Genomic DNA, 26,197 nt, shown 5'->3' with positions numbered 1-26,197 from the left:
ATCTCTGCTCAGATCTTGCCCTCACAGAAAGAATGCATGCTTTCTGGATGAATGTTGTCGTTTTTGTTCAGCGCCATACAGAGGCAAGTCAGGAGAAATCTCTGTTTCCCCATGCAGTTAGAAATCAATTGGGAAGACTGGGGAAAACTCTCTAGCTCAATGTATGGGAGGGAGAAACTTGCCTAGCTCACATCGGGGAAGTAAAACTAGTGAAATCAACTTTGCAAGTGTGTGGGTTTATACAAACATTTCGTTTTTAAAGCCCTTTTCTCAAATCTGTAAGTGAACGCCAAAGACGAAGCTACCAAGAGTTGGTTTCTTCACTGAACTCTCTTCTATTTGATTTATATTATTTGCAATTGCAAAGGCAATTTCAGAGGAGGATATCAACCTTTTTTTATATCAAATGATAATAACTTCCATGTGGAGAATTGATTGCAGGTATCCAGTTTGGGGCACAATATTTTATGGAACCTGCAGTGCAATATCTCAGCTCAGTTCCAGGAAAGGAGAAAGCTCTGAAGCTGTTTAAATTTTTACAGCAGTAAACTCACTGCTTCACTAGGATGCTGTGTGAATACTAAGCATGTAGGAAACTGAACATAAGCTTGTTTAAAGGGCTGCCATTTAGTACACTTAGGAAGATAGTTTGTAATTGCAGTTGGTATTACTTTTACTTTCCATGAAAAGCAATGGCCTTTTCTATGAAAAGCAATGGTAGCATGTGTAGTCAGAGCATTTAAAATAGGTTTGCTCCCATAAGTGAGCCATGTTCACATACTTATGCTCTATGAACGGGTCAGGATGGCACCATTGCCTTTCCCAGTCTTCTTTGCCACAGCAGAAATAGCTTTTGGGCAGCACATGAAACCTGACAGCGAAATGCTCCCTACTGGCCAGGTATTTAGAGCTGCAAGTTGTATACATGCCATCTCTGTTTTGCAGACTGGGAAAAAGAGAGGTAGAAAGATTCAGTGGTGTGATAGCTCCATGGGTCAAGTGAGGGAATAGTGCAGCCTGCCTGGACTGCGAAATGATTGCTTTAACCTCTGGGTTGTGTGTCCTTTTCACAATGGTTTTGTTCCAGAGAAGGTTCAATTTTCCCTTTTAATTTTCCGGTGGAGCAAAATCTATGGCTTCAGCTTGTTTCCTTCCTTATGCATTCACATAAGCTAGGAGAAGTTTGTATCATCCCGAGAACTGGCTTGTAGAGCTGAGCCAATAAAGAGGTTTTTGAACAGAAAAGAATAAGATAGAAGGCAGCTTCTAAAAGAAAAGTTAAGGACATATTGAGAATCCCAATAATAAACATAACAAAATTATCTTACAGTTTTGAGATGGGAGGTGTTAAAATTAGATTTTTGAGCCAAAGGGGCTTATATTCCATTAGCAGGCTTTTTCAGAACTTACTTTCTCATGTTGATTTCCATAGCTAGCACTCCAGAGCTTTGAAACTATGCAGAAGCTACTCAAGGTAAGAATTTCATTCTCTGTTTTCTTCTTGCTTATTGCTTGAGCCTTTTGCTGTTGGATGCTGAGCGTCTTCAGCTCCTGTAAATTCAACTGGGCGTTTAGGGAAATGCAGCATCTGGCAAGATATATGGTCCTTAAAGATAAATCTGTGTGTCTTTAAGTGCATTTAAGTTTGATTTCCCTGTGGCATGTTTTCAACTATTAAATGAATAATGAAGTGATTAATTATGCTACCTTAGACAGTTGCATGTGTTTTCATAAACAAACATAGTGGATTTTCACAATGTTTTGTTTTTAGAGGTAGCCATTATTTTGGTCCAAGTTATGAATGGAAATTCTCAATAGGACAGTACCATTTTACTGAAACTCTAATACTAGACAGATGGGGAACGCAACTCAGGAAATTGCTTTGCCAATTGAATGAGTTGAGAAATTAGAAGGCTTTTAAAATCATTTTGTTAATACTTTCCTTTTGATTGAGGCAAAGTACCTTATCCACAGCTAGAAGGCATCTAAATGGTTTGTCTGGTCCTTATTCCCACCCATCTTCTATTCTTCTTTGAAATAGTAAGGCACTTTCAAATTTTTTTTCTGTCCTGGAATTATCAAGTACCATTTTGTGCGTCATCCTGAGATTTAAATACAGTCATTTTCCATAGCAATTTGAAGTCATGATGAGTGGACTTCTGATGTGGAATTTGAATCTTTTAGTATTGGCAATGGCATTCCGTAAGGACCTCAAGCAGTTGAAGGTAATCTTCAAAGGAAGAAGTCTGGATTGGTCCCCTTTGGTTTTTCTTTGTTATGTATAGCATGTAGGAGCCAGCAGGTCCAGTCTAAAAGATCATAGTAACACAAACCAGAAGATTTAGATCGCAATCTGACTGACCTTGGAAGGACTGTGGGAGACCGGTGGAGGTGTAGTTTTCTTTTGTATTTATTGAGGCAGAAGAAGGCTAGTTGAGCTCTTCTTGAGACAATTACTCTAATGCCAGCTGCAGAGATTGTATTGTATTGGTCTTGCTTAGACATCTTTCTTATTTTAAACCCTGAAAAGGAGCTCTTTTGTAGATGACTGTATCATCAGAGCATTTCTGGCATGCAGTGACCTGTGCAAACTTATGCCTATTTACCAATCACGTTTGTACAGTCTTTACAAGTTGTGCTCTGCTTTTGTCCCACGCTACCTCTTGAGTGAGGCAATGGCAGTCCTGTGTTTTGATTATCTCCTGTGTAAAAACTGGGTAACGTTGGATTCGTCAAAGAGTTGGGCCTCATTAAAGTAAATAGCAAGAACTGCCAGTATCAATGAGACTGACGTTTAATGTGCACAGACATGGTGACTGTGTGCTTGCAGTTATTTGTATGTATATATAAACTTTAAAGGTGTTGTTTTTCATGAATCTTGCTTGGCTGCAGGAGGATGTTGCTTAAAGGCAAGATGAATAAATAGCATTGTAGCTTGTCTTTGAACATTTAGGCTACATGGAGAGAAGGAAAAAAATTATTATTATGTTACTGGAAGTGGTGCAAAAATGATTGCATTTCTATCTTCCCAGGCAGTGTGGGAAGCAAGTTACATGGGTAGAATTAAAGGTACCATTGATATTTAGCGGTGGGTGAGATGGCGCATGTAGACTCTATCTGATAGATCAGATCAGACACACACTGGTCTTGGCCCCCCTCCTCTCTCTTTTTGTCAAGAAAAATCAGTCTGTTTATTAAGAAAAATCCATATTGGTCTTGGTTTTCTTTTCTATAGCCATTTGCCTGGATTGTGCCTGGAGTGCTAATGGGGGGAGAAAAAAGAAAATCAGAAAAAGCCAGGTAAGAAGCCAACTTTTAAAATTGTATTTTGGGTGATTCTTCTGCTATACTGCCGTTTTATCTGTCGCTCTTCTTTGGAGTGCTTTTCTTATTGGGAGAGAGGATATTGAGTCTGGATCAAGCTGTGATCCCCCTGGATCTTACATAGACACAGTGACTAGGTCAGCAGGAAGTATTCACTTCCCTCAGTTGGATCTATTTCTAAAATGTTGATGAGCCTGCTGAGGAGATGATCCCTTGTGTCAGTATTTTTTTTTCCTCCTCTGACAAACACCTGTATTTGCTTACCACCAAGTGCTGTCTACAGTATTTATTATGGGGGAAATTGCTTTCTGGAGAAGGGATTTCATGGAGTTAAGTCTCATTCTTTTCCCCTTTCATAAACCAAATTGTAACCTAGCAATCCAAAATGGAATTTTCATTCGTCAATCCATTAGCATACACAAAATGAGCTTACTTTTGAGAGTAAAAGGTATTGAATTAAAAAAAACCCCCTAGCTCGAGTGTTTTTTTCTTTTGTTTTTTGTATTATTAATGTTTCTTTCCACCTTGTCCGTTACTGCTGAGTATGCCTCTGTGAATATCAGTGATGATGCAGAATAATATTTAGCTATGCAAGAAATTTCACAGTTTTAATTAGGGAGAAAGTATTGACTCTGGCTACCTTCACTGTGGCCATGATTTCTCCTCTGTATGTTGAAGTTCCTGACTCTGAGGGGTTCCTGTTATTGGTTATCTATATATTTTCTTTATTTGATTCCCCACCCCCAACAGATTACGTAAGGGGATAAACATCCTCATTTCAACTCCTGGCCGCCTGGTTGATCATATCAAGTCCACAGAATGTATTCATTTTCGTCGCACTCAGTGGCTGATTATTGATGAAGCAGACAGGTAACGTCCAAGGTTAAATATGAACAAGAAACAAGACCCTCCACATGTACATTGGATAATGTATTAAATATTAAAAAAGAGAGGGAGAGAGATCTTAAACCCTTCATCCTCTAGGGCATCAACCTAGCACCAAATGCATGGAGTTAGGAAGAAAAGTCCCTTTTGGACAGATTATTCTACAACTTTTCATTGCAGAGATTTTTTCACTGTCTCCTGAAATATCTGACCCTGGCCAAAGTTGAAAATTGAATATGAAGCTAGATAGGCCAAAGGTCTCATCTGCTCTGGTACTTCCTGCATTTCTAATTAGCTCATGTAGCCTTAAGACTTTCTTCTCTTTGTTCTTTCCTATACCATTTTTTACCATCTCTGTCATTTTTTTTTGCAGGATCCTGGACCTGGGCTTTGAGAAAGATGTTGCTGTGATACTCAATGCTTTAAATGCTGAGAGAGAAACACGCCAGAATGTCCTGCTCTCAGCCACCCTCACAGAAGGTAAGTTAAAGACAGATAGTGTCTGTTTTAGCCTACTAATTCACAGACAATTGCAAAATCTTTGGTTGAGTCTAATTACATTATGGCCCAGGCTGAAGCCCTTTGCAGGAAGTGGAATATTGCTCATTAATTTCATTGGGATTACTATACTTGTCTTTCATTACTGGGGTTTCTGTCAGCATATGTATTTACATGGTCCTTACACGTCACACAAATTCCAGTGAGAAGTCACCAGGAGGCTGGGACACGCTGTCGTTTTGTCTTACAGATATAGAATCAAGGCACACGGCTAATGAGCTGCTGCGTGATTTGCTCAGTATCATACAAGAAGTCAGTTGCTGAGGCAGGAATTGAGCCAGGCCTCATGATTCCTGCACTTTTGGTACAGTGCAGATCAGAGGTTTTTTCTGCACACACTTAAAAAAACTGGATTGCGAAATGTTGTCTTTCTGGCCAAGACATTTGTATAATGCAAAATAACACAGTTGGCTGGAGTAAAGTCTTGCGATACTTTTGGTGGAGCAAGTAAGCCTGACTAAGCCCTGAAGAGCCTGACGTTTGCTAAAGTCCTCTGTTATGGTCTGAGGCATGACTAACATTAGTTTCTTGCCATTCACTTTTCACAGGAGTTACCATAGTTGTTCTTTATGTGATTATATCATCGCCGGTTGTACCCCAGATGGGGCTTCATGTATTTTTTATTTCCTGTGGTTTAGGAGTAACACGGCTGGCTGATATCAGTTTGAATGATCCCGTCAGCATTTCCATAGCAGATAAAATCCAGGACAGGCTCAAACCAGCATCACAAGAAGGTAAAGACGCCATTAGTTCATCAACCTTCATGGACCAGGAAAACTTTGCTGTTCCAGAGAAGCTCAAGCAGTATGTCATAATGGTCCCCAGCAAATTGAGGCTCGTCACTTTAGCAGCTTTTATCCTCGAGAAGTGCAAGGTGAGGCTTTATTTGCATTTATATCACTAAATGGCTCTTTGTCTTTTCCAACTTCTATATCTCTTACTTTATCAAGGATAGCGTGTATTAGATCTAGGGCTTTGAACTGTATGTACTATACAGTTAGCCACAAGAGAGCTGAAGTGTCCTTATGTCTTTCATACTGAAAAGTGAGATATCTGTGCCACATATACTCATGCTTCTTTTGTGGGCTTAGCATTTGCTGTCACACTTCATAATGTATCTTCCTAAATAGTTACATCTCCAGAAGTGAAAGCCACTTAGATATCATAAGATCAGGGAAGTGGCAGAGGACTGTGGAATCAGTCTTGTGCAATTTTCTTGCTTTTCTTGCAGTTTGAAAAACGCAATAAGATGATCGTCTTTTTCTCCAGCTGTGAACAAGTGGAATTCTACTATGAGCTCCTCCTAAAGGTCCTTTCAGGAGGTCTAGAGTCTGAACAGCATGAATGTTTGTCTGTCTCCTCTGCAGGCTTCCAATTTCTACGACTGCATGGCAACATGGAACAGGAAGTAAGCATTACCAAAAAGTCAGGATACTTTGTTTTGTTCCTTGCTCCCTATGATTTATTGTGTGATTATTTTGGGGAGGAGGGCAGAAGAGAGGACAGAGAGTCATTTCACCTCTAGGGGCCTCACTCTTCCATCTGCTAATGAGAACAAGGATATTGGCCCACTTCTGGAAAGGACTTTGGTAGCTGTATCTGAAAAACACAGCTGAAGAGGCAAAAGGTGTTATTTCAGCAGGCTGAGGCAGCCGTTCCGTATTCCCAGTGGGCACACTTAAACCATTTATATATCCATGCTTCTCTCCCATGCAGTGAAAAAGTGCTTTTAATCCCAGAAAGAACCCCATCCAAGCCCCAAAACATTACCACCTAATAAGTTGTCCCCCATTATTAAGGAATGGAACAGTTTGGGTTTTGTGTGTGTGTGGGGTTTTTTTTTTTTCTTTTTTAAGTCAGCTTTAGGCAGCTCTCTTCCCTGGAATGGAATAATAACAATTTAATAGGGATTATCCCAAAAGAACTCTGGGTTTTAGCAGGGCGGGCCTGGATGATGAACATGGGGTTTGCCACAGAGGTCTCAGAATCCAGGAGAAGAGTATCACGTAAGCTGTTAGTGCTGTGGTTCTTTCAATAGCTGAGGGAACTCCCTTGAAAGTTCAGCCGCTGGTCCTGCTCTTGGTCTGTGATGGAGAGAGTTACTGCTCTACTCTGAGCTGCACAGCAGAGATGGTAAATGAATAGAGCTCTTCTGATGAAGCAAGAGGTGAAGAGCCATTGTTTTTCTCACTCATTCCCATCCTGTGGAGACCAGAAACATGTGCTTCGTTGTCCCTGCATTCTGGCCTTTCCTCAACCCGCCTGCCTGAGCGAGTGAGCAGGCCTGGTCTGGCCCAACTCTACCCTGACCAGCTGTTAAGGCAACAGAACACCACTAAGTAGCTGGCACCAGGGGAAGGGTTTTGCCTTTTTAGTACCCAGTGTGTAATTAGTGCTTGATGTCTTCAAATTAAGAGCATTAATGGAGCTAAATTGTGGATCCCATATGGTACTGCTGAGCACGGCTGCTGTCATTGTCAACAAGATACAGCGTGCTCTCTTCTTTAATTTTTGTCAGCAGAGGGTTCACTGTATCGGCAAGGCCCAAGTTTCCCTTCTTTTCTTGAACAATACATCTAGCTGGGGGTGAAGTGTATAAGGTTTCTGCTATACCGTCAATATAGCGGCCCATTCACTTAACTCCTAGCTAGAGCTCTGAGGAGGAAGGCTGGGAGCATGGAGACAAGGATGTTTTGGAAGGAGGTGCAGAAGGGACAGCAGAAAATGGGTATGGTGTTTTTTGAAGCCAGAGACCATGTGAGCTACGGAAATGGAAAGAGTAAATGGAATAAGACTGAGGAAATGTGTGTGCAGTCATTTCCCTCAGCTGGGGAGAGGAGAAATGTGTGGATAGGTGGTACTGGCAAGCATGGAGACCAAATGCTACTGAGGCCTCTGGCTGCTGGTACTCAGAGTTTACCCTGTTTGATAGGAAGTGTCATGTGGGTTGGAGAACCATTTTCTGTTGCTTTTATCAAAAAAAAGTTAGTAGTTAGTTAGTGCAACTGATAACGTGTGCTCAGGGAGGTCTCAGGACTGACAAAGCAGGAGGCTTTGAAGGTGAATGAGGAGTGGTACTAATGGGCTTCTGCAGTCCTGGGGCTCAGGGCCTCGAAGACTGTTGGCAGGGCAACCCGGGATCCAGGTGGGGTGGGCAATCCTCCCGGGCAGCCTGTGCTCATGTTGAAAGTGGGGGCTGCAGGAATCCCACTGGTACTGACCAGAGATGAGGACAAGGGTGAGGAGCGCCTGCCGCTGATTCTCAGTGGAGACACCCCGGTCTCATTGCCAGAGGCCTGGGATGTCTGGGAACCCTCAGGACAACCCTTGCCTAGACAACGTCATTTCTTGTGTTAAGGCCATGGGACGGCACCCCAAGAGCTCTGTGGCTGCTGCCTCCTTGCCACCCTGGGGTGGGGGTCTCTGGCCAGGGCCTCCTCCCTCTTGCTTTGGAGACTCTTATCCCAAAGCAGTTCTAAGGGGTGACTGGGTGGCGGAGCATCCCTGGTGTCTGGTAGTTGCATGGCCAGTCTGATGGCTGTTTGCATGCCTCGTTGGGCACCTGATGAGACGGGGGTCCTGTGATGCAGCTGTACCCCTGTGTGTCCAAAATGGGTTTATCCACTATGCCTGTTGCGTGACTGGACAGATGTTTGTCAAGTGAAGGACATGTTTCAGCTTTCTGATGCATTCACAAAAGCCTGTGAGGCCCCACAAGTATGCCAGTGGTGCTGTTGCCCCTGCCCAATCTTCTGTGTCCTATCTCCATGTAAAATAGTGATGTCTTTTTGACACATGCAAACCGTGCTTCTCTGCAAACTGTGGAAGTGTTGGCTGCTTTGGTTTGATCTCACACATTTGGGCTTATCCCAGACACTGTGCCTTCCTACCTGGGACCACATCTCTGTGCTGTAGGTTTTTCATTTGCAAGAAGAGTTTGACTGGAGCTCTTGGAGTGAATTCCTTTGCTTTGGAAACTGGACATGATATAATGAACGAGGCATAGTAGTTAAATTGTTACATTAGCTAATTTGCTTTATGGCTGATTGTAATGTGCGTGACTTTTTGCCTTTTTTAATCCTCTAGGAAAGAACAGAGGTGTTCCAGGAGTTCCTAAAATCCAAGACTGGCATCTTGCTTTGCACTGTAAGTAGCTTACAGTCCTTCTGCAGCTGCACACTAATGGGCCTGCCTGATATCTAATGGTAGAACAGAGGACTTGGCACTGAGCTCTAATTCCAGCTCACTACCTGACCTTGAGAAAAGTCGTCTCCTTTTTCTGCATCTCGTGTGTAAAATAAGGACTGGTGCCCTCTATATAAACAATTATATAACCTTTTGCTGTAGGGCACCATATACAGAAAAAGTGTAGAGGCTCTTATACAAGATCCTCCTAGTATTTTGCATGGCCTTATGTCTGGAAAAATCTGTTCATTTGAAGCTGGAACCTTGCCCTCTACATGCAGTCAATAGAAAGCAATCCTAATTTGTAGCATACCCCGTAACTGCCAGGTAAATTGGATGTAATGCAACATTTCCCATCTTAATGACTACCCCAAGGTTAAAAACAAAAACCTGCAGGGATGGAAGGGAAGCCCAACCAGAGGACTCTGATATTAGAAATGCACATGCTTTGCTGCTCTCCATGCTTTGCCCTTCAAGCCTCCTTCAAGGGTGCTGAGGGAGAAATTGTCCTCTACTGAAGTTTGCTGGCACCCTTGTGTTGTGGTGGCACCTTCCGCTTCTCGTTTCTGACCTGTCGGTGCCACAGCTAGCCTGCTGCAGTGGTGCAGAAGGCTGCACGATTTGCTCTCTAATAGTGGCAGCTGTTGATCTGAAAATGTGTGAATCTTGGCGATTTCTACCCACCGCAAACTTGTAAATTACAGCGATCGGGAGTAATTAGAGCTGAGAAACCCTCTCCAGCTCTGAAATGACTGTTCTTGCAGCACATATTCTTAAAGGAAACTAGTTGCAATTTTTTTTTTGACGGAGTGTGGGGGGCTGACTTTTATCTTATTTTTACGCCCACAGATCAAACTAGGACTGACATGTATGTAGGAGTGTTTGACTTAAAGTTGCCAAATTACATATTATATCACCTGTAATAATGTACTTGTTACATGCTAGTCTTGGCCCTGTGTGTGTACAGCCTTTGCATTCTGACCTTGGTCAGGCCATTGCATCCTTGCAGTGCATAAGTCTAACTAGAACTTAATTTCCTGCTATATGGAGATAAAACTTAAGAGCCTCAAATGAGGAGGGTAGCAAAGCTTATTCATTCACTGGTGTAGGTGAAGTGTTTTGAAGATAAAGTGTTTTGTAAATGCTAAATGCTAGGCAGCTTAACTTTGTTATCCTTCATGCACATGCTAACAAGAATGGGAAATTTCAGAGATGTCTTGTTACTGAAATTTCAGTTTACTGATGTTAGACAGTGAAGACTCAGTTTTAGACAGAGATAAAGCAGAATCATTGCAATCACTATCACTTCTTTCACTGGGATATTTGTTCCTGGGCGAAACAGTTTGAAGGGAAATGCAGCCTGTGGCAGGAAAAATCTGCCAGGAAATGTGCAGCTGTTGACAGGGTGTAAGGAAGAATAAGTTGGATAAAGCAATCCCAGTGGATGGGATCCCACCTTGAGACATTGGGGAGATATGGTTTGATTTCCTGCCATGCCACTGACTCCACCTAAGTGGATGTGGAGTTGTGATGACAAGGCAAGTAGCCGCATGTCAGCTGAGCACTGATAGTTGTGTGTTTGCTCCTGACGTGGAATAAATGGAAGGTAATGTGAATTACCTTGGATTACAGTGAAGAGGGTAATGTAAGGTGATGCATTTATCCTAACCTGCCTTTATTGCAATCTAAGCTACTTTGCATTTACTGCAAGGCAGGGATGCAAGTCCTGACAGTCACTTTGGCTCAGCTGGTATGTGGTTAGCATGTTAAGCACAGTAAGTTGAATGTCTGGGTCCAAAATCTCTCTGTGCTTCAGCACCCCGTCTGTGAAATGGGGAGAGTAGCACTGTTCTACCTTACAGAGATGTTGGGAGGACAAATGCATTGAAACCAGGAGGTGGCCTGTTACCACAGTAATGGGGACCATATGGACACCTTAATATAGAGATACACTTTGCACTAGTCCCACATTACAGGTGCCTCCCCAACGCAGATGTCCAAAGGGCAGCCAGGCACTGTGACCACCTCCTGCCTATGAGAGCATTGCTTTTTCTGACACTGTTCTTCATATCAGCAAAAATGTTTTGTAGGAAGATGGTTCTGTCCTTTTTACTGCAGAATCGTGTATTCGAATTTGTGCCCACAAAATTTTGAAACCTGGCTCACAAAAGACCAATGCAAATAATGCAACTGTCCTTTCCTTGTCCCTTATGCCATGTTCTCCACCCATCCTTCCGCTCTAGTAAGCAATGGGACCTGCTGTTCCTTTTATTAATTTACTCTATGTCATATGTATATTAATATATTCCATAAAATATTTTTGCCAGACAAAATAGGCTGGCAGACAAGAAAATAAAGAAGGGCCACATATCTCAGAGGGTCTCATCCAGATTTATTTCTCTCTCCTTCACTGAAGTTCTTTGTGGCTTCCTTTGGGATGTGCCTTTTAAACAAGTTCATCTCTTTCAGGGAGAGAGGAAAGATCATTTGGAGATTGTTTGCTGTTTACTCAGTCACGCTAACTCATCTTGCCAGTTTTCTGGCGGCCCCAGCCAAGAGCTTTCGCCTCTGACAGCTTCTGTGCTCTCTCCTTCCTCCTCTGATTACGCAGCCCAATCTGTCACCCTGCCGACGGGGGTCTCTACCCTGCTGATGGCTTTCCACACTCGGCAGTAATGACTTTTGGCAGGCCGGGAAGGCGCGAGAGCTTCTTCCCCAGCTTGGAGAGCCGTTAGGCCCTCTCTGCCTGTTAGCTAAAGCACTTTGTGAGGTTCTTTGGTAAATAAATGAGTCATTTTAATCCAACTGACAGCCTGGCACCTGAGCAAGCTGCCTTCCATCTGTACTTCTAGGCCACATGTAGGCAGCCAATTGTCAAGCGCAGGGCCTTCAAGACCTCACCATTGAGTGTCTTTCAAAAGCAACTTTAGCAATTTCCTTTGCCCTAATTAGGTTGCATGAGAGGGACTGAGCAAACCAAGGCCCTTGCAGAAGTTTTATGGCTCTCTTGGTTCTGAAGTTCTGCAGCAGTGGGCCTTGCTTTCTGTGCAGCCTTTTTGCCCTCCGTTCCCTTGCACCCACCCCTCTGTTCCTCACCACCCCTGTCCCAGGCAGCGAGTACAGTCCGGTAATATGAATTGTTAGGAGCAGAAATGTCAGCAACCGTGAGGGTCCCCGCGTGGGTTGTGCCTTGATGTTGTGCCTTTCTGTGGCTTCCAGTTGGGATCAGGCCAGGAACACGGTTAAGTCTTCTGGTTATTGCATTTGGTTGGTGTCTGGGTTTTCTTTAAAATTGCACTGACGTAGTTTCTCTCTCTTTGCTCCTGTGAGATAGTGCCTTAATACTCCTTTCCATCACCCACTGGAAGGAATCAGCAGTGAACTGTTGAGATGTCATATTCTTGATCTCCCTCTTATTAAGAAATGGTTGTGCGAGGTTGTGCATGGAAAGGGGAATGCTATCTAGGACAGTGTAAACGAAGTGAGGATAGAAAATGGGAAATCCATTGGGCTTCTGGGGAGCACCGGCAGCAGCTATGTGCTTCTGTGTATGGAATGAATGTAGTGCTAGTAAAACGAGGTAATTGTGGCTTGAGCTGTATTCTCTTTCCTGGTAAGATGACCCAAAAGCATTTTCTAAAGGTTTGAGAAGCAAGAAGCTTATGGACTCTACCAGCAGAGGAAGGCAAATCAGCTCAGCCTTTTAACCTAATTCTGCTTTGCTGCTGTCTAGTAGGAACTTTGAGGGAAAGGATATACAGGAGACACAGGTGGGCTGATCCTGAGGAATCTTTGAGAGTTTGCAAAACACTCCAATTACCAGTAAATCCCAAGACACTTCTGAAAGAAGGCCACGGTAAAACCCAAGAGAATAACTGCTGATATATATCAGTAACAGTGAGTGGAGCTCGTGGCGCTGTGAAAGCAGCAGTGAACACAAGGCTGATGATGGGAGCGTGCCTCCTCCTAAAACGTTGTCCCTGGCTGTTTATTAGGCCTCCAGTTAACCTTTCCGCTTTCCTAGTTGCTTTGGCAAATGTACATGGGAGCAATCCTGTATTGTGACAGTGATTTTCCAGCCAGAGGTGTCGAGAAAAGGTGTCTTGGAAGAGGGGGAACAATTCTGATGGCTGAGAAGGGATGGCTCGCCTCGGGGTGAGGGACCCTGCCGCCTGCTCCACCTCCCGTGTCAGAGATGCCTGCCGCTGACCACTCGGATGGCTTGGCTCTCGGTGTTTTTTAGGTAAACTGACCCTATCCCAAGGTCAGAGCCCTCTCGTCAGCCACAGCCTTTCCTAGACTGCTAGGTGTGAGAGAGCACAGTATGGAAAAAGACTGAAAGCCACTGACTAGTCAGTGTGGAAATATATAACAGAGCCAAATCGGAGTCAGAATTCAGCACTCCTATTTGATGGTACTGTAGAGTTTATAAGCTTGTTATCCTGGTAACTGCTGTACATGTTTCCTGAATTCTCTTGATTTATTTTCTCCAACCTCCTTTAAATGGCTTTTTGTGCATCTGTTCATCTGACTCTGGGAACAAGTCGTTTCTTAATGAGCATGCTGGAGCGAAAGCGTGTATTATTTCGGAGTGGGCGCTATGGAAAGTGTCTCCTCTTTTACTGCAGTTGGAGCCACAAAGCAACCTGGCTAGTGCTTATGGGAAGGCCTTTGCTGCCAAAACATCAGCTTCCTAGTCTTTTAACATGTGTGGGAGTTGCATGAAAACACTTCAGTGGGTGGCTGACACATTTTTAGTACATTAGGCTCCTGCTTACGTTCTTAATATATTCTATTTTGCAACTAGCTAAAAGATACACGTGTTCCAAAACATTTCCTAACAGAGTTAAATCTGCACACCTGCTCTGTATCGTGCGTGATGAATGTAAAATCCAAGGATTATGTGAGGACATTACTAATGAACAGAAAATCAAGACGGAGATTGAAACATGTTTGCACTCTTTCTCTCTTTTTTGAACAGTATTTAAGCTCTGTTTTCTCCTTGAAAGGATATGTTTTATGAACTGTACTGGCTGTGGGTAACTAAAGGGTCTCACTCAAGTCATTCTCCAAGTTGATAGGTTTTCTCACCAGCTGGCACATCAAATAACACTCCTGACAGCTTCAAACTCTTTTCTTCAGGGCTGAGTTTTGTTTCCTCGAATCAAAGCCAGTTTGGTGCAAATCTACAGGATAGCTGAAGTCCCATCTCTTCGAGCTGTCCTCCAGCTTCCTGCAGTTCCTGCTAAGTTGTTTGTTGGCCCTTTTATCGTAGGGCCAGGTGACCTGCAAGTCTTCTGCTCCTCAACTTCAGGTCCATCACCTAGGAAACAACTAATTAGTCCTAGGTGGAGATCAGTGTCTATTTGGGCATTCCACTTGAGGCCTGGGATTCTTCAGCATTTGCTTCGTGGCCATTTTCCTTTTTACCGTTAGCAGCCTGTTTTCAGTTCTTAGGCCTGCTGTGGAGAAAGTTGTGCTCGGATCTAATGTTGCTTTCCCGAGACTGAACTCAGCCTCCCTCACTGTTTGGTTGGTGGGGGTCTACAAGCAGGTCTGTTTTCCTCAGTGAAACAAGAAGCAAAGGTTGCCTTACCATTAAGATAGCAGGTTCTGTCTGCCATCATGTAAAGGGACTGTAGCAGACTGCGGTAATTCAACAACACTCTCCTGAAATAGGTATTTTTATATCCTTCAGTCTTTGGCCCATAGTACTAGCACATTTTTATTGCATTAGTCTGTTAAAAGTCTTCCTTTCATTTTAAAAGCTCAGTTTTATTTCTGACCTTCAGTCCATCTCTCCCCAAACTAGGCACATAAAATTCCTATGGCCTAGCCACTTGTTTCCCAGCATAATCACCGTCCCAGAAGAGGTGCAACTTTGCTGATATTTTCAAAGCATTATTACCTCAGTAATTTCCTTCTTAATTTTAAAGGATGTTGCAGCACGTGGACTAGACCTGCCTCAAGTTACATGGATTATACAGGTAGGTTTTTTCTGTGTGTGTGTACGTAAATACACGTTAAGTGCAGGCTTGCTCAGTTTAAATCCCTTCCCAGTCCACATCCTCTTTCTGCTGTTGGATTGTCTTTGCTGATGCCCACAGGTGTGGGAGGCCCATGTGTTCCTGACTGCAGGACTGGGACTCAAGTTTTTGCTAAGACACGGTGTGTCTATCATGTCTTTGGTTTTGACAGTCTGTTTTCCATAAGTCCATTACCATCAGCTGTGTAATAATACTCTGCTGGCTGGGCGGAAGCACCTCCATCCCGCCTCCGGGAGCCAAATCCCGTGAAGCACTGGCCATCTCTTCTGCAGTTCCATGTTTTTGCTTTCTGATATTGCTGGGGATTCAATTAAATGAGGAATTTAAATGCAGTCCTAGCTTTAAACATCAGAGTAGTCCAACAATTCCTGTGCAATGACCTAATTGATTCAAGTTAGGCTTTGTTAGGTTGGGGCTGGGGTTGGATGGCTGTGAGCACTGAGGAGAATGGAGTGGTTTGCATTTTCCCTGGAAAGAAAGAAACACTACTGCTCCATTGGTGTTGACAGAAATGTTGTTCTAAAAAAAAAAAGGAAAAGAAATGTAAGGGAGAAGAATTGAGCCTTAAAAACAGCAACCTGTAATTTCAAAGAAGAAGCTGTGGGCATGAAGCATATTTCATTTTTGTAAAAATAAATAAATAAATAAAAAATTTTAAAAAGGTTAGTTGAATTGGAAAATTCAGAGGAAAAACTGAGCCAGAGCTGCTCGCATATCAAGTGACACCTGGCTAAAAAAGAGTGGGGCACAAAGCCTCAAAAAAGCAACCTTTTAATTTCTATCTCATCCCTTCAGGTGACAAACTTGATTTTAATTTTGTACTTTTAAAGAAGGAAAAAATTTTGTAGGAACTAGCTAGTCGGAGAAGGCTGGGGAAGTGAAGTCTTGAATTCCCAGATCTGTATATTAATATAATTTAACCAAAGATATGGTTGCCAGTGTTAGAACGTAGTGCAAATTACCTAAAGCCCTGGGAGACTTCTGTGTGTCCAGAAGGCGAAATCTCAGCTGTCCTGAGAGCTGTGTCCAAGAGCAAGGACCTGCAGGGAGCAATTAGATTGCTCACAGCATCTTACTCACACCTCTAGCCAGTAGAAACTTTGCCAGAGGGCACAGGTATAAACACTAGAGTGGGCTTTGGTTGTTGGTTTTTTTCCAGTTAAACTGCTGAGGGCTCATTTCTAAGCAGTATCTCTGTGCAATGTTCATTTTTCTAGGAAAGGGGGGTGGGGGGGATGGGGGGAGGTTAAAGGGAGGGAAATATGTCACCCTTTATCAGATCTTGCAAATGGCTGGGCTTTTTTGATTCCCAGTGAAGTAAATGAGAGGCACCGCTATATAAGCGGGGGCTTTAGACATTGCTGTAGTGCCTGATAGTCGTAGATGGGAAGACAACTGCTGCCTCTATCATGTGCTGCCTAAAGGACTTATTCCCCTATCTACCCGAGGTTTCTTTTTCTATCCAGTAACCACCCATGATTCGCTTTAATCAAAACAAAACAATTTAGCCGACCTCTGAATTTTTAATGCATTGTGTTTTATTTTCTGGCTTTCCTCCCAAGTGCAGAGCAGGCAGCTTCCCGCTCCGTGCGGGCGTTCCTGGGGGTGATTTGGTTTGCGTTTTTGGGGTTTGGGTTTTTTTTTTTTTCTTTTAAGGGAAGCAAACAGATTCCTGATGTGCGTGTATAGAAATAAAATGTAAAAGGCAAAGAGAGACGCTGAGATGGGGAAACTGTCCTATTATCTGAAAGTCGGCCAATGTGTCACATTCGAATGTCAAAAAACTGCTGTGGCTGAGGGGGTTGAGTGATGGTTACAGGGATGAGTCCAACGGGTTCTCGATAAACAGACCGCTTCTGGGGGGGCGGCATATGGGTTTTGCTAAGATCCCTTTTGTTTCAGATGAGCAGACCGAGTGTCTCGTTTATAATTAACACGCTGCATTCTGTTAATTCCTCCTTTCCCTTCTCATGTTTCCTTTTTGAAGTATAACGCTCCGGCTTCACCTGCGGAATACATCCACCGGATTGGGAGGACGGCTCGCATTGGCTGTCACGGGAACAGCCTGCTTGTCCTGGCGCCTTCGGAGGCAGAATATGTCAGCTTGCTGGCTTCTCACAAGATTAAGTGAGTCAGAAACGCGAACAAAAGTTTCAGCTCATCCTCGCTAATTAACCTTCCATGGCACTTTCAGCGGGACTGTATCTCGTGCAGGTTTTAATAAGAATTTATTAATTTTTGTGATCCAGGACCAGCCCCAGAATAGCAAAAGGAGAGAAGGGAAGTGTGTGAAAATCATCAGCCTGACAGATTGCAAGCGCGTGTGGGTGGCGAGGGGCAGAGAGGAGACGATAGTCGGAGATCCTTTGCACTCGGTTGTTATCTCTGTGGCCCTGGGTTCAAATCATGGCTACGTGGAGATCACAAGTCAAATGAGCCTGTCAAATGCTAACTGGCCATCTGCCTCCATAGCACCATATTGTCGGAGCTGGTGCTCTCTCTTCAGGAGAGATCCGGCAGCGAAATAGCTAGGGAGCTGTGGGTCATATCTGGCAGGTAATTGGCCAAGATTTGCTGTGTAAGTGGCTTGTGACAAGAATAGTAGAAGTTTTTCAAATGGTCGATGCCCAATATGGTCCTGGAAGGCAAGTAGGGAGGTGGACTCCGCGGATCAGAAGTGAGGTGTGTTTCCAGACTAGCTGAGAAAGCTGCTCTGATACTGGCTCTAGCTAGGACTTGGGAGTAGAGAGCGAGGAGAGCAAGCCAGGCTAGTAAGGACCAGCCCAATATGCAGTCTACCTATTTGATGGCCAACACATGAGGCAGTTTTAGGCCAGCTCTGCTAGTGCCATGGTCCTGCTTTTTCAGAAAAACCCCAAAACCCTAAAAACCCCACAAGCCCAGCATGCTGCTCCACACCACTAGTCAGAAGTGCTTTCAGGTCTCAAGACTCCTCAGCAGTTGGTTGGATTTATGTGCCTCCCCCTGCTCCCCGCATTGCTGCCTCTTGGTATTTCAGAACAACAGCCTAGTAAAGTCCCTTTAGTGTTGTGCTAGTGTTGATGGAGCCCTGTAAACTCATGCACAAATTAGTTCTCTTTTATTTCTTGTGGTTGTCTGGTGGAGCTGCTTGGAGTTGAATTTGGTTTTGCATCCCTGAAATAAACAAATGTTGGCAGTAAATACAGGCTTATTCTAGGCTGTGAGCCATTTAGTGGTCTAACAAAGAGCCATCCATCATCGCAGGTAACTATCTATTAAGCAGACACCAGCAAGGCATGGAGGGCTAAGCTGACAGGGCTTTTTTCATGTAACAAACAGCACTGACATTTAAAGGTGAAATCCCACATAATTGTGAATTTTTAACTCCGAGTGGAAAGTTCTATTTCTTGTTTTATAATATTTGGGAAGGGTTGGAGGAAGGAAAGGTAAATTCCTCCCCTTTATTTTTTTTCTTTAAATGTTAATGCTTTGATCCGATTTTTGTTATTTTTAACAAGTTTAAGGAGCGGTGTCACCCACTCCTGTTGGTAATTATAGCTGCTAAGGAGACCTGTTGTTGAGCTAGGCACTGTTCTTTGGGAGGCTTTGGAAGGCTGTGCTCGATGCCTGGAGCGAGGCTTGTGGGAGTATTTTCCTCCGCTTCTCAAACCGGTACAGCCAAGCAGCTCTGGGGATCGTCTTTTCCTGTTTGTTTGTTTTATGTTCCTCGTAAAATGTGCTGCCCTGGAGATCAGGGGCTTCCCAAAAAAGGAGTGCGATTTCCCCCCTTTGACCCCAGTCTTCAGATCGGAGAAACGAGCATCTAATTGGCATGGGTGGGTGGATCGGCCATTTGCAGCCGTGTCCTGCGCTCTTCCCGCATAGCGGCGCGTGGTGGGAGAAGGGGCGACGGACTGGGGCAGAGCGCTGATGAATTACGGAGGAGATGCGGGGAGGCAGCTTGAAGCTAAAGGCAGCGAGTGCCATCAGCACAAATTGCCGTTACCCTTCATAAACAGAGCATTATGGTGATAATCCTGACAATTTAATTCAGCGCGAGGGCGAAAGACAGCATGCGTTGGACTGTCACCGATCCTCTTAAGCACTGATAATTTGTGTTTCTTTATCCTAAACCTTTGTAGCTTTTGACTTGGACTGCACAAGTTGCTGGAGTTTGCCTTTTTGTTTTTAATTCTTCGCTTAATTCTAAATCTGTTGTTTTATGTTGGTGTCTGTATGTGTGTGCGTGTGTTGTGAATTTTTTTTTAATTTGTTTTTTCTTTTTTTAAATGCAAGTCCCGCTGGGTTTATTGAAATGTAAATACTTCATAAAATATGTATTTCTTAGAAGACAAAGCATGAGACAGGTCCCTGCCGTCTTCAGCTGGTGTAAATGAATAGTGCCACGCTGATCCACACTAGATGAGGATCTGACCCAGAGCTTTTCTTACACCCCTCCACCCACCCCAGTGTGCATGGGAGTAAGTCCAGAAATGTTGAGAGTCGGAAGTAATGAGAGCAGACGTGGCTTTGTTCCTGGATGAAAATCCACTTCGGAATTAGGGATGACTGCCTTTGAAATTGGAAATCGCTCGCAATTAATTTTCACCAGTACCTGAAGCCTCTCCTTGGCTTCCACCGCGGAAAAGCAGCGTTAGCCCTTGCCAAAACGATCTCACTTTGGCTCTGCTGAGAGCCGCAATTCCCGTTGCGGCTCGGGAAAGCTACGTGCTTCTCTGCAACTTTCTTTTCCATCTTTGTGTAGCTCGAAGTTGCGGCTCCTCTGCCTAACTGTAAATGCGTGTATGCATGCACATGCACGCTGGTGTTTAATGTGAATTTCCTCTTTTTTTTTTTTTTTTTTTTTTTTTTTTTTTTTAAGGTTAGACTCTAAAATGTTCTGTCTCAGCGCTGTGTGTAACTAACAGATTTTCCTTCAAAGGGAGGAGGCAACAAGGAGGAGGAAGTCAGTGAGGTTTACTTTTTTTTTTTTTTTTTTTTTTTTTTTTTTTTTTTTTTTTTTTTTGCTTATGTCTCTCTTAGTTCCTTCAAGTGCAATCTAGCAGCGCCTGCCTCGACAGCTATCAGATAATTTCTTTATCTCCTAACGGCGGCCTAACTAATTTATGACGGGAAAGGCATCAGCGCAAAGGCACGAGTCGTTGCTCTGGCTGCTGGGCGGCGGTGCCGCCCCCTCCCCGCGCCCCTCGCGCGATGCTCCCCGCTGCGAACCGCGCGCACGTAGCTGTTGGGCTGCGAGCTGGCAGCGCGCCAGCGAGAGGAGGCACGGCGAGGGGGTGACACCGCTCAGACAAATCAATGTCAAAGGTTTGACGTTTTCATTCATAGCTGCGTCGAAGCCGCCTTTGGGGGATGGGGAGCGATACTTCTCTCTTGCTTAAGTGGTTGCCATTTATGTTTTAATTTACTGTTATATTTTTCAAAAACAAACAGAGAAGCCCTCAGTTGTCTTTTTATGCTCCATTTCCCTTTCTCCCCCGTCATTCCCCCCGCCTTTCTCTCCCTCCATCCTCTGTGGAGGAATCCGCTATATTGCAAGTCCCAGCTACACAAAGATAGGAGCTCGTCTCCCATGTAGGCTGCACTATGGCCATGCTTCAAGACTGGCTGCCTGTTTCTCTGGACCAGCTTTTTCCCTGTGTTGTGATGATGAGGTGGCTGGGGTTGAAAAAGCAGATTGCAAAAGAAGGGAATTCCTCCCAGCATGTTTAATGGGGAAGGACTGGGGAGTAGGTCAGGATCATGGTATCCTGTTATGCAGAGTGTGGCAAAGCTTCATCCATTCCTTCTAGTCAGGAGCTTTGAGATCTTTGGGTGAAGAGAAAGGGGAGATGCTTGTTGTTGTAATTTCTTTCTATATTTACCAAGTAGAAGATCAGCAACGCTGCCTTTCCAAAACCTGTACGTCATTCTGAACATCTGTGATTCAGGAGGAGTCTGAGAATTCTTCAGCCTCCAGATTTATCTCTTCCTTAAATTGATGTAGACTCAAATGAACTCTTCACTTTCTGTGCAATGTTTGTGATTTATGCTGGTGTAAAAAGGAAAAGAACCTATTTCCTAGCGAGGACCTTTGTCACTGCTGAAATGCAGCAACTTGAAAATTTGGGCAGGCAAACTTCAGTCTTTATCATGTGAGCAATTCGCTTGGAAATGGGACCTAGTTTGGATGCAGCTGTAATATTAATGGCCTGAAGCTGCACAGCTGTTCCTCTGGGTGTGACCTGGTGCGTGTGCTCCACAAGACAGTGTTCAAGAGGACGAAGAATTTCTAGTCTCCTGTAAACGCACCTCTAAGTGGGACCACTTGTGTGCTTGAAGATGAAATGGGTTCTTAAGTGCTTGCAGTATCTGGGCTGTAGCAGTACCCAGTAGTGTCTTGGAAACAAGGTTGGAGAATAAATCATCTGGTTGAATCTACAGGAGGAATGTGAGTTTACAGAATGAAAATAAATGCCCGGTGTGACACCTGGCTGTGATAGCCAACCGAGTCTCCTGTATTTTAAAAAAGTGCTATGGGATCCCTAATGGGCAGGGCTTTGGTTTTACACCTTAGATGAGAGAGAAGGTGAGTTTTCAAAATGGGGAAGGAAATCAAACCATGGATTTGGCATCAGAAATGGCTTTTGACCATATGAGTGCATGGGAGAGTGAGTGTGTCCTTGAGGAAGTGTCTCTCTGAACTCTAATCAAAGCAACCTGGCAGGATGTTGGAATGATGCAAGATCTTTTGGGAAAGAGGTACGGTGTGACCAAAGGGAAGGAAGCTGTGAGAGAGCTGGCCTGGTAGGAGAGGTTCCTTGGGATTCTGCTGTTTCCCTCCAAGCTTGAGTCGCTCTGAGAGGAAGGACCTAACTGCAAAACTCCTCAGTTTTGGGAGCACAGTTGCTAACATGGGTGGAAAAAATAGGGTGTAAACATCAAAACACTTTGTTCCTTTCGTTGATACGTTTCTGGGGTTGCTGGATGAGGCTCTGTGGACTAAGACCTGATGTATTTCAGGAATAAATTCTCAAGTTGAATGTGTAAATCTCAATCTGTTTTTGCAATCCATTATCAACCTGTAGCTCATTACATGTTGTGATTGAAAAGGAGGGTAATCATAGTATTTTTTTTTGTCTTTGTTGCTTTAGTGTCTCAGAGATAAAGATGGAGAAGGTGCTCTCCAGCCTGATGAAAGATAATCGTTTCAAATTGTCCAGATCAGGAAACAAGGTGAGCTGTTTTCTGATTTGGAGTTACTCCAATTTTTGTTTACCAGTCAAATATCATAAATATCCCTCCTTAAACTTCCTTCTTTACAGTACAAGTGTTGGTAAATTCATCATGTCAGGCAGTGCAAATAATCACAGAATTGCCTTATTTTACAATTTCCTGATCTTTAAACTGTTGTCCCCCAAAAGCAGTCCCATCTAACTCTTCAGCATAATTTTGTAACAGATAGTAAGAGTTTCTGGCTGCAAAAACTGCTTTTTTCCCCCCAGTTTTTCTGTTCTTGACTTTTCTGTACTGAAATGCTGTTGGAGATTACAAATAGCACAATGCTTCTCTGAAGAAGTAAGGAAAATGTATTTCATGATGTGTTATGTAGGTTTTTAACTTTTTATCTGTATTTACCTGGAGCCTAAAATGAAGTTCACAAGATTGACAGGCATCGTTTTGTTGACTTCCACAAGCTTTGGGTCTGTCCTCAAGTTGCTAATTCATAGAATCCAGTCTTTTGCAGTTGAAGTCTCGGGCATTCCTGCAGTCTGGCAAATTAAATCCTCTAAGAACCCTCATTTTGAATGGAAGTCAAGAATGCATCAAGCATGATGCAGCTTCCTATTTTTTTTTCCTTCCTCTTGTTACTGTTTTGCCTGCTCGTTCATTCTGTTTTGCTCTGTATGAGCCTCTGACCTGCCCACGCTCTTCCCGTTTCCTGAAGGTGACTCTGTTACAAACTGCAGTGTTTTTGGTAAAGATGATTTTGAAAGATGTTAAGTTTCCCTGTATTTCCTAGAAAGCCATATATATGGCTCATCTGAGATGCAGCTCTACTTAAAGCTCTTTCCCATCCCTCTACAGCTCTCCTCTGAAGTCAGCATGCAGTGCCCATATTTTAAATGACTGGAATATGCCTGGGATATGTCCTCTTAACTGGTTCAACAAATACATAGTTTAACTAGTATGCCTGCTAGTATAATGGTATTGGCAGCAAAAGTTTTATTGTGCTGCATGAATGTAGAAATGACCTTAAATAGCTCTTCTGTGTATAAACACTTCCCTGCCTATAAGCACATGCAGTAGAAAAGGAAATTTTGTGTTTCCTTTAGAGAGTTTCTCAACAACTACATGCTTTCTACCCTGTGAAAATGCTGCACGTTAAATTTGTTGCTGACGCAGGACAGAATATTATCTGTCCTGGGCTTGGCAGCGAGTATAATTTCATGTGAGGTGGGCAAAAAAGAGAAAATATTTTTTCTGAGAAATTACGATTTGGCTTTTAAAAAGTGGCAAGAGGTTTTGCCTGCTGAACGTTGTTGAAAATCAAAGCCTGGTACTTGAGGAGGTTCAAAATCATTGATCCATTTGGAAAATTCTGGCCTGACCATCTCTATGCCTTTGTATCCTTGTCTATGGCACAGCAGGAATAAGCTAACAAGACTGTTTGTTACTAAGATGGATCAGGTGGGTATTTCTAGAGTACTTTCAAATTGTAAAATAATCAGCATATTTAAACACAGAATATTCTTGCCTCAAGTACTCTGCTTCTGTCTTTCTCCCTTTCGTTCCAAAAAACAAAAATAAAAAAGCAACCCATATTTGAAAAGTAGATATTACTCTCTTTTTTGCTCTGTAGTGATGCCCACGCATGCCTGGCCATGCGAGGTGCTGTACATAGGTGAGAAGCTGGGTCCTTTCCCTTGCAGTCAAAAGTGAGTTTGAATCCCTCTTTTCCCTCTGCCTTCAAAGTGAATGGAAGTTTGCCATTGCCTTCACTGGAGCTGGGATATAACTGCTCTGGTTGGAGGATGATGGTCTGAATCTGCTGCAGGAATTTATAAATACATAATCACCTATTTTTGTGAGACTCGGAGCCTTAAAGGATTGGGACTGAAATAAAGTTTCTCTTTATGGAAGAAGAAAAAAAATCTGTACAACTTAATGGGGATGAAATTAAGGTGGTTCTGTCAATATCAAATAGAGTTCTTCAGGAATTACTCTAAAACATGTATTAAAAGCAGTCAAAGATTCATTCCTTTTGTTAGACTATTTTATTGCCATCAGAGGTTCTACTAATGGTCTGTAATGCTTTCTCACATGCTGCAGGGGCCTGTTTCTAAGGTTCAGGAGGGTTATTCTCTACCAACATCTGTAAATTTGTCATGAAGACAATACAAGAAGCTGTGAAGGCAACGGGCAGTGCACAGGACAGAGGGTGATTGGTCCTTGCTATGAAGAAGTGCAGGGCTCAGATCTGTTTGTGATGTTGCCATCTCAGAGAGAGCTGGTTTTGCTTAGCAGCTCTCCGTGCATTGAGTCATGTATATATTATAGTTGTGCACACAGAAATCTCATTATAATGCTCTTCGGTTCTCGTTGCCTCCACTGAAGTCCATTATAAGTATCCCGTTGGAACACGCGTTTTTTGGGTTTCTGTGTGCAGCCAGGGAGCAAGCTGAAGTGCCTGTAAAATGTATATTTTATATTTAGGTGCATAAAATATATATGTGGCTATGTCTGGGTGTGTGAATGTTCACCTGCCTACAAAGAGAATAAATTTGATCTTTCAACTTTTATGGGGGGGGGGGGGGGGGCAAGGGGACTTGGTGAGTTCTAGAGAAGGTATGTGGAGGTTAGTAAGAAGTTGTTATTAAAACAAAATCCTTCATTTTGTTTTAAAGTATCATGGAAGCAGGAGATGTTACAGCCCAGTTTTTTGACTTTTTTCTTTTCTTTTTTTCCCATTTTAAGAGAGACCATCTCTACCGCAGCCTAGTTTTGTTGTGTTTCAATCCCTTCTCCCATTAACCTACTCTCTTAATGAAACCAGAGACTTTCAGTATCTATCCCAACCTCTCAGACCTAAAAGCTGCGGTCTTTATAACCAGAAGTTTCTTTCTTCTGAAGGAAGTAACTTTTTTTTCCCGAATCTTTTTTTAATATAGTTTGGGGTGGAGCGGGGATGTGTGGGCGGTTGTTTGTTTGTTTGTTTTCCCCTGATGTCTTGAACTGGCTAAATAGCATTGCAACAACACCCGTTTCTTCTTTTACCTTATAGATACTGTTATTAGTCATATTCCTTATGGTAGTGTTCAGGGATCTGCCAGAATAGGTTCTTATTGCAAGCAAACACTAGGTAGAAAAAGCTCTCCTACCCAACTGTTTCTCCATAACGGAAATAACGCTTGTTGCTTAACAGGTGTAACAAATTCATCTAGGTGGAGAGAAGATCAAGCAGACCTCTGGGGTAGACTTTTATATTTTGGGCCTTGAAAAAATGTGCAAGGGTCTCAGATTAATTGTCCCATTCATCCAGACCAGGGTACCGGGAGGATTAAAGCTTGCTTGTGTGAGTAAAGCATACAGGATGGCTTCCAGTAGACTTCCAGTAGCATCGCTTTATTTGATCTGTCCAGACACTCACGTGGTGTGCTGGTTTTATTTTCACAGTTTGGCTCTGAGTCAGTTTTAAATTTAGATTTTTTTTTTATTTTTAGATGAACCTCCCTGGAAGGCAGGAATCAAACACAGGCTTTTTCATGCCCATTAGGGGGCAATTTTAAAATGAGATCTGTCTCAAGGGGCAGAAGGGGATAAAAGACAAGGTGGAGATGGGAGGAGGGGAGAAGCTGGTTTCTGAGTACATTATGTTTCCTGCCATTTGGTTTTTTCATTTATTTCTCTTGCACTGACCTCACACTTTAGAAATTATGCACCTAGTTTTTTATCCCTCATTTTTGTCTTACTTTTTTTTTTTCCCCCCCAGCACCAGGAAGAAGAGATGCCTCATTTTGAAACCTAAAGGGGGGAATAAGAAAAGTCCTTTGTAATATATTGCCATATTATCACTAAATCCCCTGACAGTTGTGACACAGAAGCAAGTCACCTGTCACTTAAGCTTGAGGTCTCTTTAATTTTCTCCTGGAATTCGCACCAGGCTGTCTTTAATTTGAGGCCTTTATTGGAATTCTGAAACCTTTCTGCCTCCC

The 26,197-nt window shown here is 43.2% G+C and overlaps 1 protein-coding gene across 6 annotated transcripts in view; it reads left to right on the top strand.

The window, feature by feature from the left end:
• The window catches only part of DDX31 (DEAD-box helicase 31), a 48,724-nt gene that overhangs the window by 4,716 nt on the left and 17,811 nt on the right, over positions 1–26,197 (top strand). For 4 of the 6 annotated variants that reach the window (XR_010392391.1, XR_010392390.1, XM_064523790.1 and 1 more), the window contains exons 8-17: positions 1,433–1,474; positions 3,236–3,300; positions 4,075–4,194; positions 4,583–4,689; positions 5,406–5,641; positions 5,999–6,175; positions 8,854–8,913; positions 14,889–14,939; positions 16,987–17,126; positions 22,136–22,217. Coding sequence is in view for 4 of the 6 variants with exons in the window: in XM_064523790.1 (XP_064379860.1) it covers positions 1,433–1,474; positions 3,236–3,300; positions 4,075–4,194; positions 4,583–4,689; positions 5,406–5,641; positions 5,999–6,175; positions 8,854–8,913; positions 14,889–14,939; positions 16,987–17,126; positions 22,136–22,217 (1,080 nt within the window). In the remaining 2 variants the exon portion in view is untranslated. Of the gene's footprint in view, positions 1–1,432; positions 1,475–3,235; positions 3,301–4,074; positions 4,195–4,582; positions 4,690–5,405; positions 5,642–5,998; positions 6,176–8,853; positions 8,914–14,888; positions 14,940–16,986; positions 17,127–22,135; positions 22,218–23,957; positions 24,194–26,197 lie in introns of those variants that run through there. The other 2 variants (XM_064523793.1, XM_064523792.1) reach the window with 2 other exon arrangements.

This window comes from Dromaius novaehollandiae, chromosome 20, assembly GCF_036370855.1.
Source record: "Dromaius novaehollandiae isolate bDroNov1 chromosome 20, bDroNov1.hap1, whole genome shotgun sequence".
Lineage (NCBI taxonomy): Eukaryota > Metazoa > Chordata > Aves > Casuariiformes > Dromaiidae > Dromaius > Dromaius novaehollandiae.
This window is presented reverse-complemented; position numbering and strand designations above follow the sequence as displayed.